This window comes from Bubalus bubalis, chromosome 8, assembly GCF_019923935.1.
Source record: "Bubalus bubalis isolate 160015118507 breed Murrah chromosome 8, NDDB_SH_1, whole genome shotgun sequence".
Taxonomy (NCBI): domain Eukaryota; kingdom Metazoa; phylum Chordata; class Mammalia; order Artiodactyla; family Bovidae; genus Bubalus; species Bubalus bubalis.
The window spans coordinates 102,423,638-102,440,046 of record NC_059164.1 but is presented as its reverse complement, the minus strand read 5'-3'; the positions used below and the strand labels follow the sequence as shown (position 1 = coordinate 102,440,046).

The following is a 16,409-nucleotide window of genomic DNA, read 5'->3' as shown; positions in this document are numbered from 1 at the left end:
TAAAGGACAGAAATGGTATGGACCTAACAGAAGCAGAAGATATTAAGAAGATGGCAAGAATACACCGAAGAACTGTACAAAAAGATCTTCACGACCCAGACAATCACGATGGTGTGATCACTGACCTAGAGCCAGACATCCTGGAATGTGAAGTCAAGTGGGCCTTAGAAAGCATCACTTACGAACAAAGCTAGTGGAAGTGATGGAATTCCAGTTGAGCTATTTCAAATCCTGAAAGATAATGCTATGAAAGTGCTGCACTCAATATGCCAGCCAATTTGGAAAACTCAGCAGTGGCCACAGGACTGGAAAAGGTCAGTTTTCATTCCAATCCCAAAGAAAGGCAATGCCAAAGAATGCTCAAACTACCGCACAATTGCACTCATCCCCCACTTTACAGAGGATAATACTGAAGCTCTGAAAAGTCAGGGAACTTGCCTAAGGTCACATAACTTGCAAGTCACAGAACCAGAATTTGAGTAAGGGGTGGCCAGGCCCCATAGCTCTGCTCTGCAGTGATAGCTTCCTTCTCAGCACTGGAAGAAGCTCTAAGATCTGGTGATTAGCCAGTGACTCTTCCCAGGAGGCCAGGCTGGGCAGCAGGAGGCCCATCTGCTGCAGCCTCAGTTGCAAGATGCTCAGGGCTGGCCTGCCCTCTGACTCAAAGCCAGCCCAGGTTCCTTCTCATCCCCTCCAAAGCTCCCTCCAGCCCTGCCCCTGGGCCCCAGCCTGTGGAGTCCAGCCAGAGAGGAAATGAAATGCCCGGGAATGGCTGTGTGCCTTGTGCAGTCTGGTCTTCTGGTCTTTGGGGTTTCAAAAGGGGTAAGGCTGTCACCCCTCAGTCTGGAAGTTCTTTTAGGTTCTTCTCCCAGCTGATGTTCCTGAAAGGGGTGGTGGGGGATGGGTCTGCACTAACACCTCTGGGTGCAGGGCTGGCCTCACAGCTCGCGTGTTACCTGTGGCCCTTGCTGGTTACTGGCAGGGACATGGGGGTTGGGGGGTGCATTTTGTTGGGCTGGTCTGTTGTGTGCTGGAGTCACGGTCAATGATCAATAGGGCAGGCCCCCAGTCCTCACCAAGTTCACTGATACAGAAAACTGACAAGTTCAGTGTCTCACACCACGCTCCAAACTATGAAGGTTGTAGTGATCCAGGGGAGGGGTTCCGTGCAGTGTCCCTACAGAAAGTCACCTTTAAACTGAGACCCGAAGGACAGATAGTGTCATCAAGGGGGCAGGCATCATTCTGTGCTTCCTTTCTGTGGGTTTTATTTTTTTGGGCCACACTGCACAGCCTGTTGGATCTTAGTTCCCCTACCAGGGCTTGAACCTGCGCCCTCTGCAGTGAAAGTGCAGAGTCTTAACCATAGGTCCTCCAGGGAAGTCCCCGTGCTTGCTTCCTAATCCCCAGGGTCAAACATAGACTTTTGTCTCTGTCATCCTGAACACTGGTAGAGAGGAACTAAGTCTATGTCAGACGTATGCCAGGCCACTTCCTGTCATCACTAATATGTGTGCTGCCGTGTGTGAGCGCCATGGGCTTGCTGGCATGGTTTGCTTTTTTCCACTTGGCATGATTTCATATTTACATTTTTCTTGCCTAACTGTGTCTTTGGTGTGCCTGTCATCTTTAAGAGCACTGTAATTTTCCATCATGTTGATATCCCATAATTTGCCTAGTTATTTCCTGACTGCTGAGCATTTGGGTGGTTTCCATTTTATCTTTATAAATAGCAGCAGGAAATTTTGAGAACGTTCATTTTCTCTTTCTGTTCTTGGATTTCTTCCCCAAAGTGGAATTACCCATCTGAGCAATAGGAACCATGATACCGCTCTTGTGACACAGCACAACTTATGTTCTGGAAAGACTGGGCTGGTATGGACAGCTGCCCCGCCCTTCCACCTTCCAGTTCCCTACACCAGGGCTTAGGATATGGAAACATCTTTTTTCGAGTTGAAGATTTTTTTAAAATTGGAGGATAATTGCTTTACAATGTTGTGTTGGTTTCTGCCATACTACGTGTCAGCCATAAATATACATATATCCCCTCTCTCTTGAGCCTCTTTCCCACTCTGCCCCCCTCAACATTTTTAAACACGGGGTTTTTTTTGCTTTAATTCATTGCTAAAAACATGGCATTGAAGACAAGTATTTAAAAGAAAAAAGCATCTCCAACAGCTCTCTGCACACCCTTGTTTTGGTTTTGTTGTTCCTCATGTATCTGTGTCCAGGGGTGTACACATTTTTTTCCATTCTTATAATCAGGCCACAACTTTAATTCAGCTTTTTCATGGACTCTAACCCCTCACATACTATAACTTTTCCCCATGTTGCCCCATGGATTTCATACTCACCCTTATTTTTAATGGTTTTTCTTTAAAACATCTTTTATTATTATTATTATTGATTTTGGCTGCACTGGGTCTTCATTGCGGAACACAAGCTCTGAAGCATGAGGGCTCTGTAGTTGCGGTTCTCAAGACTTAGTTGCTCCTCGGCATGTGAGATCTTAGTTCCCCAACCAGGGATTGAACCCTTGTCCCCCCGCATTGGAAGGTTCTTACCCACTTCACCCCAGGGAAGTCCCCTTTAGTGGTCTTAACAATACTTCCCAAGTGGATGTAATGTAGTTTATTATTCTTGCTGGCAACTGTGGAGGTGACCATCTGTTCCCTGACCACCTCTGCAGCCTCCCGCCCAGCGAGGCTGCTTGCTGTCTGTCACCTGGATTTCTCCGTAGGCTCCCAGCTTTCCCCATGCCTTTCACCATCTTCTCAGAGCTTCCTCGTTTCTCTGTCTGCTCAGTATCCATCATGCATTGCTTGTGGGGATGGAGGATCATATCCGTTACCCCCTTGAAGGCTGAGAGGGGATCGCCCCCATTTCTGGTCCCCAGCCCTGAGCACAGTGCCTGTCAACCAGCAAGCATCCAAGACAGCTTCCCACTTCCTGGTGTTTGGGGAGAAATGAGTCACGTCTCTGGCTTGGGGAGCTGGGAACTTGTGGAAGCCGGGGTGGGGGGGATCGGACAGGGGGATGGAAGCCCAGGTGAGCCGTCCCAGTGACCTGAGAAGAATGACCCGCTGCTTTCCTCCCTCAGGATTTCCTGAGCAGACACCCGGTCACCAAGTACTCCTGGGTGGGAGCCCGACGAGGCCCCCAGGGCTGGCACTGGATCGACGGGACCCCCTTGCCACCCCAGCTGTGAGTGACCGTGGCTGGCCCCTCTGTCCCATTTGCTAGTACTGGCCCCCCTGTGTGACCAGTGTGACATCACAGCAGCACCAGAGGGACCCAGAAGCCTTCCCCTTCACCTGTCCCCAAGTTGAGTCCTTTCATACCCCCTCCCCTTCTCCATCCCCCTCCTAGGATGGGTATTTCAGTTTCACTTGGTCCCCATCATGCCATCCCTTGTTTGGGTCCCCCACACATTTGCCCAAGAAGGACTGTCACCCTCTTCTCTGGATAAGGGGTGTGCCTCTCAGAGAGGTTTGGTGGTTTGCCCAGGGCCACCCAGCTGACACCTGGGGCAGGAGAGGGTGCGGCCTCCTGGCTCCTGCCCCAGGGCTTTCCCCGACCCCGGGCTCCAGGCGGTGATCCCAGCAGTACACAGGCAGAGGCTGCACAGGCCAGGAGGGCCCATCCTCCTGAAGGTCTCTCTGTCCTCTCACCCTTCCCCAGGCTCCCAGAGGAAGACCAGGACCAGCCAGATCTCGAGTGTGGGTGCCTGGAGGGAGGCAAGCTGGTGGCTTCAGAATGTGCCTCCCCCAGACCCTGGGTCTGTGCCAAGGGCACCATGTGACTTAGGTTTCTGCCGGCCCTGAGTCTGCTGGGGGATTGTGGCTCCCCAGGGAGGCCAGGTTGAGAGCTGGGGCAGCCTCCTCCCTGGACCAGGGTGCCCAGGTCTCCCCACTCGGTGCTCAACAGTCCTGCCTCAGCAAACCAGGGAGCATGTCCTGGGGCAGGAAGATGGGGTCCATGGGAGAGGAGAGCCGCCGTGGCCCCGAAGCTGAGCCCCCCGCTGGATCTCCAGCTGCTGAAGTGTATTTGTTGTTCCTTGTGTGTTTTTTTTTTTTAAAGCATTCTAAGCCTGTTTCTCCCTCGTTAAACCGGCCATTCCCCATTCTCACGTACCTGCTGCCTCACAGGCGCGTGCCCTTTCCGAGAGGAACAGAGGACTCACAGGTGATCCCAGCCTGGGCTCTTGAGCCCACAGAGGGAGGCTCCTATTTCATGCCTGGGATTTGGCAGCAATGACGTCATTGCTATAAAGACCCTTTCCAGGTGATCAGATGCACCCACACACCCACAGCATGTGGAGGATGGGGCAGGAGAAAGGGCCGCCTCGGAGGAGAGAGGAAGCAGGTCCCGTCCCTGCTCTCGGAGCAGGCAGAGAGCAAGGTTCTTTGTGCAGACCAGCATTGGCGGGTTGCTGGTGGGGCATCCGCCCAGCTGATGCCAGAGGCTGAGGATGTGGTGAGGACAGAGCCATCCAGGCAAGGGGAACCAAGGGAGCACCCCCTCTTGGTTGATGAAGCTGCTGCAAAGCTTGGGGTCTGAGTGAGAAAAAGCAATCAGAAATGTGGGGAGGCATGAGGCAGCCCTGCCTCTCACAGCTGTGGGGACACAGCCTGGAGATGCTCCCCAGTTGAGGTTCAGTGAGGGTCTTCGGGTTGAAGGGCATGGCAGCAAAGTGGGGGGAAGGGAGAGTGTGTGCACACGCATGCACACAGGCTCATTCAGTTGTGTCCAGCTCTCTGAGGCCCCATGGACCATAGCTCACCAGGCTCCTCTGTCCATGGGATTCTCCAGGAAAGAATACTGGGGTGAGAGGTGCCATTTCCTCCTCCAGGGGGATCTTCCTGACCCAGAGATTGAACCCACGTCTCTTGCACCTCCTGCATTGGTAGGCAGATTCTATACCACTAGCACCACTTGGGAGGCCCTTCCAGGCTGGAGAGGCTTCTCCAAAGGAAAGAAACTGCCTGCCCTGCTTATGGTGCCAATCAGGTGCAAACCAGCCTTCCTCTCAAGGCAGGCCTGGCGCCCGCACTCCTCAGGGAAAGCTCTACTGGTCGAGTTTAACTGTACAGAGTGTGTGGCTGCCTGGGAGAAAGGGGTGGAGAGCCACGAGAACACACATGATGATCAGTAAAAATCTTAGAAACACGCTGGTGTTTCTCATGACTTCCTTCCAACTACAAATTAGTCCAGAGCTTGATGACGTGTCCTAGTTTAACTATCATCAGAGCCCTTCCCGGCAAACGTTCTGGCGTTGTCAGGCTGGTTTCATGTCAGTTTCTGGGTCACCACCAGCTTGGGGCCCTCTGGGCTCAGTGCCACTTACGATCACCTGCGGTGCTTAAAGGACCCAGGTGCCCAGGGTGGGTGGTGTGGTACTGCGGTGTAGAAACCTGAGAGTTTCTCAGCTTCAGTGGGTAAGCTGCTGCTGCTGCTGCTAAGTTGCTTCAGTCATGTCTGACTCTGTGCGACCCCATAGACGGCAGCCCACCAGGCTCCACCATCCCTGGGATTCTCCAGGCAAGAACACTGGAGTGGGTTGCCATTTCCTTCTCCATTGCGTGAAAGTGAAAAGTGAAAGTGAAGTCGCTCAGTCGTGACCCCATGGACTGCAGCCCACCAGGCTCCTCCATCCATGGGATTTTCCAGGCAAGAGTATTGGAATGGGGTGCCACTGCCTTCTCCGTCAGTGGGTAAGGAAGGTGAGTAAACGAGTGAAGTTTGATCTACCAAAGTAGGAAGCTCCTAGTTACTGGCCAAAGTTGGCAAACCAAGGAATAGCAGTGTACACTTATTATTTAGAATTATGGAGAAAGTACTAGAAGAAATGGGCTTCCCTGGTGGCTCAGCTGGTAAAGAATCTGCCTGCAATGCGGGAGACCTGGGTTCGATCCTCGGGTTGGGAAAATCCCCTGGAGAAGGGAAAGGCTACCCACTCCAGTATTCTGGCCTGGAGAATTCCATGGACTATACAGTCCATGGGGTCACAAAGAGTCGGACAGGACCAAGTGACTTTTCACTTCACTAGATGAAATGGCAAAAATCATTTCAGATGGTCACCTTAAAACTATTTGATGGTGACAGTACTTGTCTTGAGGCAAGGCAGTATTAACTGGACAGAGGTGCCAGTGAGTATTTGAGGATGCTGGAATGGTCTGGATCTTGATCTGGGTGAGGTTAGGTGGATACACATGTAAAAATTCATCAAGCTGTACACTTAAACAGGAGTGAGATTACAAGGGGACTGATGTTTGTTCTTTTTTTAAAATATACATCCTTTAGTACTATTAAACCATATTCACTTCAAAAAAAAATAGCGTTTGGGACTTCCCTGTAAGTCTAGGAGTTAAGACTCCCAGCTTCCCCTTTGAGGGGTCAGGTTCGATCTCTGGCTAGAGAACTAAGATCCCTCTTGCTGTACCATGTAGCCAAGAAATAAAATAATTAAAAAACCTGTATTTGTGTACTACTTCGATAAAAAGAGAAAGTGAAATGCTTTAAAGGTCCTAAAGAGACTGATGTGCAGCCTGGCTTGAGAACTACTTGTTTTAGAAAGGGTTCCTGTGACTGGAATGCCTTTTCTTACAACCTGTAATTATCTCTTACATCAAGATATGTTTTCACAAGTTTCAGCCTCACCTCACCTTCAGAGCGTGTGTTTCCCTTTCTACTAAATGGAAGCTGGAAAAGTTACACAGCAGGTTGGTCTGCATGGAATTCCTCTTGAGTAGTTTTTCTAGGCTCTTTTCCCACCAGGCATTGCCAACTGCTATTGTTTGAAATCCACACTAGTAACCCTGCCACCGGCACCCACTTGTTTCTCGGAGCTTTGGAGAACAGCCTCTGACACAGGCTGGCCCAGCAGGTCACAGCGGCCTCTGCGGTGGAGCTCAGAGGCCACCTCGCTTGTGGAAGTCACCGGTGTGCAGCACACACAACTCATCCTGAGATGGGCAGGGGGTGGGTACCAACCCCCAAGTCAGGTTTTTAACCAGCTTTCCTGGTGAGACACACTGTCTAAAAGAGTCCATATTGTCACCAGGAAAAGCATATTTTGTCAACTTCATTGAGGTATAACTTGCAAAGAAGAAAATAACCTCATCTCAAGAGTACCTTTTGGGACTACCCTGGGTGGTCCAGTGGTTAAGAATCCACTGCAGGGAGCATGGGCGTGATCCCTGGTCAAGGAACTAAGATCCCACAGGCTTCATGGTATGGCCAAAAATGAAAAATAAAGAGGGTACCTTCTGAAGACTGTAGGCACCCAAACCACTGCCAGTCAAGACATGGAGTAGTTCCAGGAAGTTCCCTCCTGTCCGTTTGTGGTCAGTGCTCTTTTTCCTGACCTCCAGCCCCAGGCAAACTGGGGCTGCTTGTTCTGGGATGAACTGTACATGAACTGTACATTATGTACTGTGTGCTTCTTTAGCAACAGCACAAGGTTTTAAGGACATGTTCAGGTTGCCACCTTTACTGATAGTTCCTTTCTTTGTAAGGATAAGTCAGAATCTGTTTATCATTTCTCTAGTTGGTTGTCTCCAGTTTACAGCCATTATGAATACAATGCTATGGACATTCAAATATAAGTCTGTGTGTGGAAGGAAGCTGTCAATTTTCTTGAATATCTATGAGTAGGGTTACTGGGTTGTATGGTACGGGTGTGTGTTCAGGCAAAAGAATCATTGGGGATACTGGGCTTCTCCCTATAAGCTCCAACCTCCTACCGCCACCGTGGAGCAGCCACATGGTCTGGCAGTGACGCCAGTTTGCAGGTGGAGGTGAGCAGCGATAACCTGGGAGGCACCTGATACATCTAAGCCTAACGTTCGTCGTGTGGTCCCAGCCCTCTGGCCAGTGTTTGGTTCAGGAGTCCAGGCCGAAGTCAATTAGGGATGTCACTAACTCTGTCCACTTTGCTTGGTTTCCAAATGGGAACTTGACTCAATTGGGCCATAGACCTAAGCAAAGATGGCCTTGCTCTTTACAGACACAGGAGCAATGGTTTTGAAACGGTACGTGATGATTGATCAAATCCATTTCACCTGTCTCCACTAATCAAGGATACTTGGGTGTTCTCTCAAGCAGCAGGTAGCCTGAACAGTGTCTGCCTGGGTTATTTTCCAGGACCTTGGAGCCTCAGCTAAGCCAGTTAAGGCTGGATGGAACCACCCTCCCTCCACCTCCCCCAGCATGAGTGGATGCCCGCTCCCACAACCTCCTTGTAGCTTCATTGCACCCGTGCACGGGAAGATTCCTACACCTCTTCCCTGTCTCCTCTCCCCATCCCTCATCAGCTCTGCCTCTTCGTCATCCTGTATATACACTGAGCCCCTCCCTTTCTGGGAGGCAGATTCGAGATCTGAGATCTGTTATCCCATCTCCTCTTTTGGCTGGAATATACCCATTCTTTGTCCCCAAGCTCGGCATCTCAGTGTTTGGCTCTCTGCAATGCGGCAGGACAAAGCTGAGTTGGTAACACGTCTGTGGAACCTGGTAGGAGGGGAAGTCCAGGTGGACTTTATGCTTGTTGGCCCTTGGTTGGAACTGAGAGCCCATGGACGGGTCCAAGCAGCTGCCTGGTCCGTTTATTCCAGGACCTCCCCCGAATCTCCCCTGCCAGGTGCCACCGACATTTCATTTCACAGAAGCTAGTTTGGAAGATGTCTTGTGGGTGAGTAACCGCATCAAAGAAATCCAGCAGTGCTTAAACCATCCGATAATCCTGACCAGGTCATGGGCTGGGGGCCCATCTACCTGGAAGGATTCTGGCAGACAATACAAAAGTCACAGCTGCTGAGGTACCCTCTACCTGCGTTGGAGGCCAGGGGTTTTTGGTTGCTGATCTTGTTTGGGTCTTGTCTCTGTCCATCTTCATCTTATTGTTTCAGTTGTTCAGAGTCGCCTGTTGGGGGGACTTCCCTGATGGCTCAGTGGTAAAGAATCTGCCTGCCAATGCAGGGGACACAGGTTCGAGCCCTGGCCTGGGAGGATCCTACATGCCATGGAGCAATTAAGCCTGAGCACCCCACAGCCTGTGCTCTGCAACTGGAGAAGTCACCGCAATGAGAAGCCCGTGAACCACAACATACAGTAACTCCCGCTCTCTGCAACTAGAGAAAACCCATGTGTGCAGCAATGAAGACCCAGCCCAGCCAAAAATAAGTAAATAATAAAATTGACACTTGGGGATTGAGTTTGGTAATGGCAGCAAGGACCCTTAGAAAGACTTCATTACTGAGACCACTTGGAAGCAAAGCCCCTTCAAAACGGGAAGTACTCAGTTCCCCCTTGCAGCCCTCTAGGCTGCATTTTCCAAAATTGGGAGACTTTCAGGTATGAATCCATGGAAAAGAAAGTGATGGTAATTTTGGTAACACAGCATGACCACAATATCCTGTAGATTCCTGAGCAAAATGGCCTGTAAATGGATCCTGCATTTACAATATCCCTCTGCAACTGGATTTACTTTGTAAATGGGAAGAAAAATGGGATGAAGTACCTTAGGTACAGTGACTGAATCAGAATAAACCTGTGCAAAGATGTCAGGTCATGGTCCAACAAGAAGGGAAGGCAGAGAAACCTGTTTTGCTTAATCCTAATGTAAAGGGGGATCTGCTCTTCATCCTATGCGAGGCGGCTGCTGCTCTTTCCACTGTCTGAGCACAGCCTCAGGCTTGGGGCCCTCCGGTCTCTGAGGGGCCCACAGGAGTGATCTCGCCCTTCTCATACCTGTCACTTGACTGGGCCAGGGAGCTATGCAAACTCAGGTGGGGCAGCATCCAACAAGGCAAGTCCCCACTGGGGATGTGAATGCTGAGACCGGGCAGCTGATGGGGATGATCTGGGTCCAGTCTCACTTTCAACTTCAGATTTAATTGGAAGAACAATATGCCAACTTATAGAGATGAAGCAGAGAGAATGGAAGAATTCTTTTTTCGTCAAAAAAAAAAAAAAAAAAAAAAAAAAAAAATTTTTTTTTTTTAACTTCAAATCCGACCTGGGCAGATGTTCAGAATTTCATTCAATACCCTTCTCATTTCAGAAGATCGCAGAATGGTGCTGGATAAAACTCATGAGGAGGCAGTTATGTAGCCCTGACAAGCCGGCGTGGGAGGCTGTGAGCATGGCTATGTCAACAGCGGATGATAAGTGGGATGTGAATGCTGGGGATAGGCCAAAACTTGAGATTGATTCAAAGAGGGATGCGCAAATGAAGAAGCTTTAAAAGTACAAGAGATAAACAGAACCCAAATGAGGGTCTTCAAAGCTTAGAGGCATTATACAGATACAGACCCTGAGGCCCCAGAGAACTTAAAGGTGGTTAATAAAACTTATTGGTCAGAGTGCCCCACCCCCCCCACTTCTACCATACACAAAAAATGGAAGATGCTCTTGGAATGCCTATGTCTTAACCTGTTGAGATTGCCTGCAGTTTCTAATGGCAGGGCAGGCTCAGAAGAGAACAAGAGAATGAAACAGGCCACTCTGTCTTCACAGAGGGAAGAGCTGAACCAGGGTGAAGACCCTACAAGGGACTTGGCAAAAGGTAGGAGGCCCCAGGCTTCTATGTGAATGGGGCAACCAATAGTGAGACCTCTGGGACTTCCCTGGCGATCCAGTGGTTAAGACTCCACACTTCCACTGCAGGGGGTGTGGGCTTGATTCTTGGTCAGAGAACTAAGATCCTATATGCCACATAGCACAACCAAAAAAAAAAAGACACCCCCCCCCACCACTGTGCATATTTCAAATAGGAGGGACCCCAGAAAAGATTGTGCCGTCCTAAGGAAGACTCTGGAAGAAGATAATAAGACAAGTGGCACATCAGATGGCTGAGATAGCTGAGAATGATAGAGACCAAGGAACCCAAGGGCTCCCCTAAGTCCTGCCAAGTCCATCAATTTCCAGCATATAGAACCTCACAGGACTAGGACAGTAAGAAATCAATTTTTGGACTTTCTGATCAATATGGGGGCCACTTACTCTGTTTCAAATATCTAGCTTTGACACTAAGTTCATAACTAAGGTGTCTGGAGAAATTTTGAAAAGCCTGGTCTCCAGTCTCTAGACCATCAGATGGGGAGGATTCATGTGAAGCAGCTACCATTTTTTTTTTTTTAGTCACATAGCTTGTGGGATCTTTATTCCCCAACCTGGGATTGAACCAGGGCCCTTGTCAGTGAAAGTGCCAAGGATCTAACTGGTGCCTGGACTAGTGCCTCCCCGAAGCAGCTATGTGCTCTGTGGCACGTGGAATATTCCCAGACCAGGGATTGATCCGGTGTCCCCTGTATTGGCAGGCGTAAGTTCCCCAGGAAACTCTTAGAGGAGGAGATAATGAACCTCTACCCTGAAATCTTAGAAGCGTAAACATCTAGAAGACCAGTGCCATCCTTGCTGGACTAGACCTGAGGAACACAATGGGAAAGAGAGACCCTGCTGCAGAAGGGAAACAAACCTTGCCCAAGGTCATCCAAACCTTGTCTGGTTCCATAGCCCTGACACTGACTTCTCTGAATGGGCAAGTGAGGCCCTAGTAGATCTTAAGTTGCTTTCCAGAAAGAAGCTGTGAGAAGGAAACTAAGGTGAACAAGACTGCTGCAGTGCTGGCTTTGGTTAAACAAAACTCTTCAGAAGGTAAGTTCCTTTAATAACTTGTTAGGTTACCAGAATGACTGTTCTTTTGACCTCCCGGGCTTGGAAGAACAATGATTAGGATTTCTCAGACTCTGGCAAAAGCAGGTACTCTCTCTAGCTGTTGGATATGTTACTCCAAACCTTTTTATATATTTGATCATGCTGACCCCCTTAGTTATGCCTGTCAGCAATTTTCCACCACCTCTGCCTTCACTGACACTTAGGAAAAGAGCCCTCAGATCTTAAGGTCGGGTTGGACTAATCAACCCAATTTCCAGTCCCCCGGAAGCTGAAACTTGGTCCTCTCCTTGTGTCCTCAAATAACCCTGGGTGTCTTTCCCCTTTAAGAGTCCACTTGGTCAGAATATTGTAGCGATCATACTTAATCTTCCCAGCCCATGTCCCTTCCATATTTAGTATCTAAGTGTTTCAGTTAAACTGGTTAACAACTGAGGCACTTTAGGTCAAAGTAAGCCACTGACCCCTGACTTGATGTGTGAAGTTTATCAGTATGTCTCGCACTTACATTTTGTGTGCTTTGCCCTCCCCTCCCCACCAAGGTACATCTTTTTGATGACCAACTTTGGCCTATAAATGCTGTGACAGCTGGCACATAGGTGCCGTTTGCTTACTGGGGTCAAAATGTTAACTTGAAATCAGGAGTAAGAGTATTTTCAAATGAGTGCTAATAGCCTCATTACTAAGTCCTTGTTAGGTCTACACACCCCTTATCAGCAAAAAGTATTCAGAGTGGGCGCTGCCATTCCTTCCTCAAGACTAAGGAACAAGGGACTTTCTCAATGGATGAGTGGTTAAGAAAATGCGTGTCCACTGCAGGAGAAACGAGTTTGATCCTTATTCAGGGAACTAAGCTCCCAGAGCCGTGTGGTACAGTCAAAAAACTAAATTTTTAACACTTAAATAAAAGATTGAAGAATGATCCAAAGATGCAGTGGGCTGAAATGGTGCATGAGGATTAGTCAAATCTGCTTTACCTGCCTCACTGCTCGCGGTTAACATCTGTATTTTCCTAGGAGGCCAGGAGCCTGAACACTAAGATGGCTGGCTGGGCTCCTTCCCGGGCACTTGGGAGTCCCAACCGCACCTGGTGCGAGTGAACTGGTTAAGGCTGGCGAGAACCACCCCCAACCCACCTCCAGCGGAGCACGCTCAGACACCTGCCTGGTGACCTTTCCAACCTGCAGAGGCCTGTAGCTTAGTTCCACTAGTGCAGAATGACCCCTGCACATTTTCCAATCACCTTTCCCCGTGCACCCCACACCTCCCTGCTTCTTTTTATTGAAGTACTGCTGATTTACAATGTTGTGTTAATTACTGCTGTATAGCAAAGTGATCTGGTTATACATACATATTTAATACTTTTCCATTATGGTTTATCATAGGGTATTGAATGCAGTTCTCTGTGCTATACAATAGGGCTTTGTTCATAAAAGCTTACAGGGAATTCCCTGGCGGTCCAGTGGTTAAGACTCCACGCTACCACTGCAGGGGGCCTGGGTCTGATCCCTCGTCGCTGAGTTAAGACCCCAAGAGCCATCCAGTGCAGCCAAAAAACCCCCAAAAACCCCAAGCAACCAAACAAAAACCAACCTTCTACTCCATCTGTCTTGATCTTTTATGGTTCCATATAATTTTAGGACTGTTCTAGTTCTGTGAGAAACATCATGAGTAATTTGACAGAACACTGAACCTGCAGAATGCTTTGTGCAGAATGGGTATTTTAACAATGTCAATTCTTCCAAGGCAAGGCATGCTGCCCTGCTTCATAACTCATCATCCTATCAATACTCTGACACCTTTGGGGTGGCCGGTTTAAGATCTGTTCTCCCATCTCCTCACTCAGCTGACTTGCCAAGAAACCCTCTTTTGCCTTAAACCTTGGCATTTCAGCATTTTGGTTCCCTGTGTGTCAGGCAAGATGAAGCTGGTTTGGGAACAGTTCATCTGGGTTATCTGGTGCTACCCTGAGAATGGAGCTGCCACATGGAACTCAAGCAGGTGAGTTTTGAGTGATCTCCTTGTATAAGGCTGATGGAGCTGGGTCTTCTGTTACAAGCAGTCAGCAGTACCCAGGTACAGGAGTGACCCTAGAAGCCTCTCCCAGAGCAGTATCAGCAGATTCAGGTGTGGGCGCTTCCTACAAGGCTTCACTTGGCTGAATCCTCGACCGAGAGCCCAGTTCTGCGAGTCTGAATGCCTTACTTGCAGCCTGAACCCTGTTAAGCTGTCGGTTTGGTTTGACCCTTGGTGTATTTGTAGACCCCAAACCTCTGACATCCTGGTCTCTGCCGACACCTGGAAAACATGGAGGCCCACCTTGAAGTTCAGAACACCTGCTGCCCCAATTACCCAAGTCCTGCTCACCTGTGGCCCCAGCACTACTCACTCCACTGGCAGTCCCATGCCTGGCCCTCCAAGTCAGCCTCTGCCACCAAACCTCTGTTCTCAGCCCTCTCCTGCCTTCCCTAACTCTGCTGAAGGTGAGACCTTATTTTCATTTTCAAATTACAACGGCTAAAGAAAAAACAGAACAACTTTGTATTGCCTTATTTATACCGGGGAAAATCTGAATACCAGCAATTGAAGTATAATGAATAATGGATGTTAACAGCTTCTTTTTGGATAGGAAAAACAGACAAGAACGTTCTTCCCCCAGAATATCAGTACAGCATATTGTGCTGGATCAAGATTCCAAAGATTCTCAGCTGTGCCACAGCCTAACCTGAGAGATGTGATCCTTGAAAGGATCTAAAGTTATACTCACAGATCCTTATATTACTTAATATATTTCTCAGCTTTTCTAGAATCACAAGTTTAACTACTGTTTCAACATGAGTGGATATACAGCTTTTCAATGCAGAAATCGTTAAGTCTCTTTACACTGGTTACACCATGTTTTTATTTTGGTTTGTTTAATGTGAAGAAAAACAAAACAAACCCAATTTCTTCTGCAGGTCTGGTCCTTCTCTACAGTGGTTGTTACAGTCCTGAAGCAGCTGGAATATAATCAGCAAGGGCCCAGGTGGAGCAACAATTCAGCTTGAATCTCTGTAAGTATACATTTCTTTCCTTTGGTGCCTTGCACAGTAAGGCACTAGAATAACAGAATAGAAATGGCCACCGCAAACAGCTCTAGTGACAGTTTACTAGACAAGTTACAGTTTAATGATGGTGGTGGTGATTCTTTCACTTTATTATTTTTTACAATAAGGGTGTCATCTTTGTACTCCACACACACAAAATAAAACAAGTGCTTATGAAAGTCCCTGCCCCCACCCCCATCTCAAAACATCCTGAATGTAGCTATTCAAGAAGAACAGAAAAATCAAGACATGTTTGATTTCAAAATTTCAATAAAAAAGCAAAGTATGTAATGCAACAGCTGTTCAACTTCCAACTCTAAAATAGGCACCGTTAGACAAACAAAACGCCTCATATTTTGAATTTCTCCAGCACACATTCCAGTATAAATGTTTTGAACTGTAATCAGCTAGTAATTAATAATGGGAATAGAACCTTAGAACAGAAGTTATATTGCTTCCTTGTACCCCTTTCTCTTACCACTAGAGGGTAGAAGTGTCAGGGGATATAGAGTCAAAGGAAGAAGGATTAAAAAGAAATACCCAAAGTCGCTGTTGTTTGGGACTACAGAGGAAGACAGCATTTTACAAATGTTCAAAAAATCCCAAGGCATGTAACACAATTCACCCACTATCAGTCCTACTAGAAAGAATAAAGACATCTGTGTCTTATTATATAAAACTGGACTTTCAGAAGTGTATTACAGGTTCACCAGAAACTATGGATGTAGTTTTAGGCTTCATCAAAGAAAACAAGTACAGACTGAGTTAGATGCTGTACACCTAGCCTAGCTGGATCGGTGTCTGGAACTGCTCACTGTGCCACCCCGAACAGCTGTAAACTAAACAATAGTATGTAACTCCAGAAGAAGCTTAAGGATTGAGGATATGTACACATCTAATTATATCTCCCCTGCTTCGCGCTCTTCAGAGCTCCTCCTGTCTTCTGATCTGCCATTAGCGCTCTCATAGGACCGCTTCTTATCTTTTCGATCTCTGTCACGAGGTGATCTGTCTCTTGAATTCCTGTCTCTGTCACGTGATGCTAAGTCTTGGTCTCTGAATCTTTCTTTTGAGGATCTGAAAAATATTAATTTGAGGAGCAAAATGTGTTGGGAAACCCAAAACCCAAATGAAAGAATCGGATAAATATTAAGGTACTGATTAGCTGAAGATACACAGAATACAACCAAGAAAGAGGAGTCAGTTTTCTGACAGAAAAAGAGCACTACTGTATTTTGCTAAGGGGACTAAATAAGGAGATGGGTGAAAACAAAGAGCTAAGGGTAAAAAACTGTAAGCCAAAATAATGATTTCCAAGACAGTCTCATTATCTCAGAGGCAACCCTAAAGCTTCTCCAGCTCACAGCAAATGTATTTAATATGAAAATATACAATATAATACCCTTAAAAATGTTATCCAACATTTTAAAAACAGAATGTACATTCCAAATTAGATGGAAAGCACTGACTTATGATAGGTGTCAGGAACTAATTTTTCTTTGCTGTCTGGCCAGAGATGTAAAGATTTTAGGTGTTACAGGTCATGTAAGTGTGGTATATTCTTCCTCTTCCCTTTGTCAATTCCTTAGCAATATAAAAACCATCATCCATAGCTCCCTGGCTGTATAAAAACAGGCCAATGGACCA

General features: G+C 47.7%; 2 protein-coding genes across 11 annotated transcripts in view; one reads left to right on the top strand and one right to left on the bottom strand.

The window, feature by feature from the left end:
* The window catches only part of KLRG2 (killer cell lectin like receptor G2), a 29,677-nt gene that overhangs the window by 12,136 nt on the left and 1,132 nt on the right, over window positions 1–16,409 (top strand). Inside the window, exons 4-9 of one of the 6 annotated variants that reach the window (XR_006641337.1) lie at window positions 8,910–9,183; window positions 10,064–10,138; window positions 10,519–10,567; window positions 11,322–11,658; window positions 13,939–14,159; window positions 14,634–15,004. Coding sequence is in view for 1 of the 6 variants with exons in the window: in XM_006078771.4 (XP_006078833.1) it covers window positions 3,101–3,204; window positions 3,682–3,802 (225 nt within the window). In the remaining 5 variants the exon portion in view is untranslated. Of the gene's footprint in view, window positions 1–3,100; window positions 3,205–3,681; window positions 5,560–8,909; window positions 9,184–10,063; window positions 10,139–10,518; window positions 10,568–11,321; window positions 14,160–14,633; window positions 15,005–16,409 lie in introns of those variants that run through there. The other 5 variants (XR_006641336.1, XR_006641335.1, XR_006641338.1 and 2 more) reach the window with 5 other exon arrangements.
* LOC102403983 (putative RNA-binding protein Luc7-like 2) overlaps window positions 14,555–16,409 on the bottom strand; it is a 56,512-nt gene continuing 54,657 nt past the window's right edge. For all 5 annotated transcript variants that reach the window (XM_025291615.3, XM_025291616.3, XM_025291623.3 and 2 more), the window contains one exon: window positions 14,555–15,839. In XM_025291615.3, coding sequence (XP_025147400.1) covers window positions 15,662–15,839 — 178 coding nt within the window. In that variant the 3' untranslated portion in view covers window positions 14,555–15,661. The remainder of the gene's footprint in view (window positions 15,840–16,409) is intronic.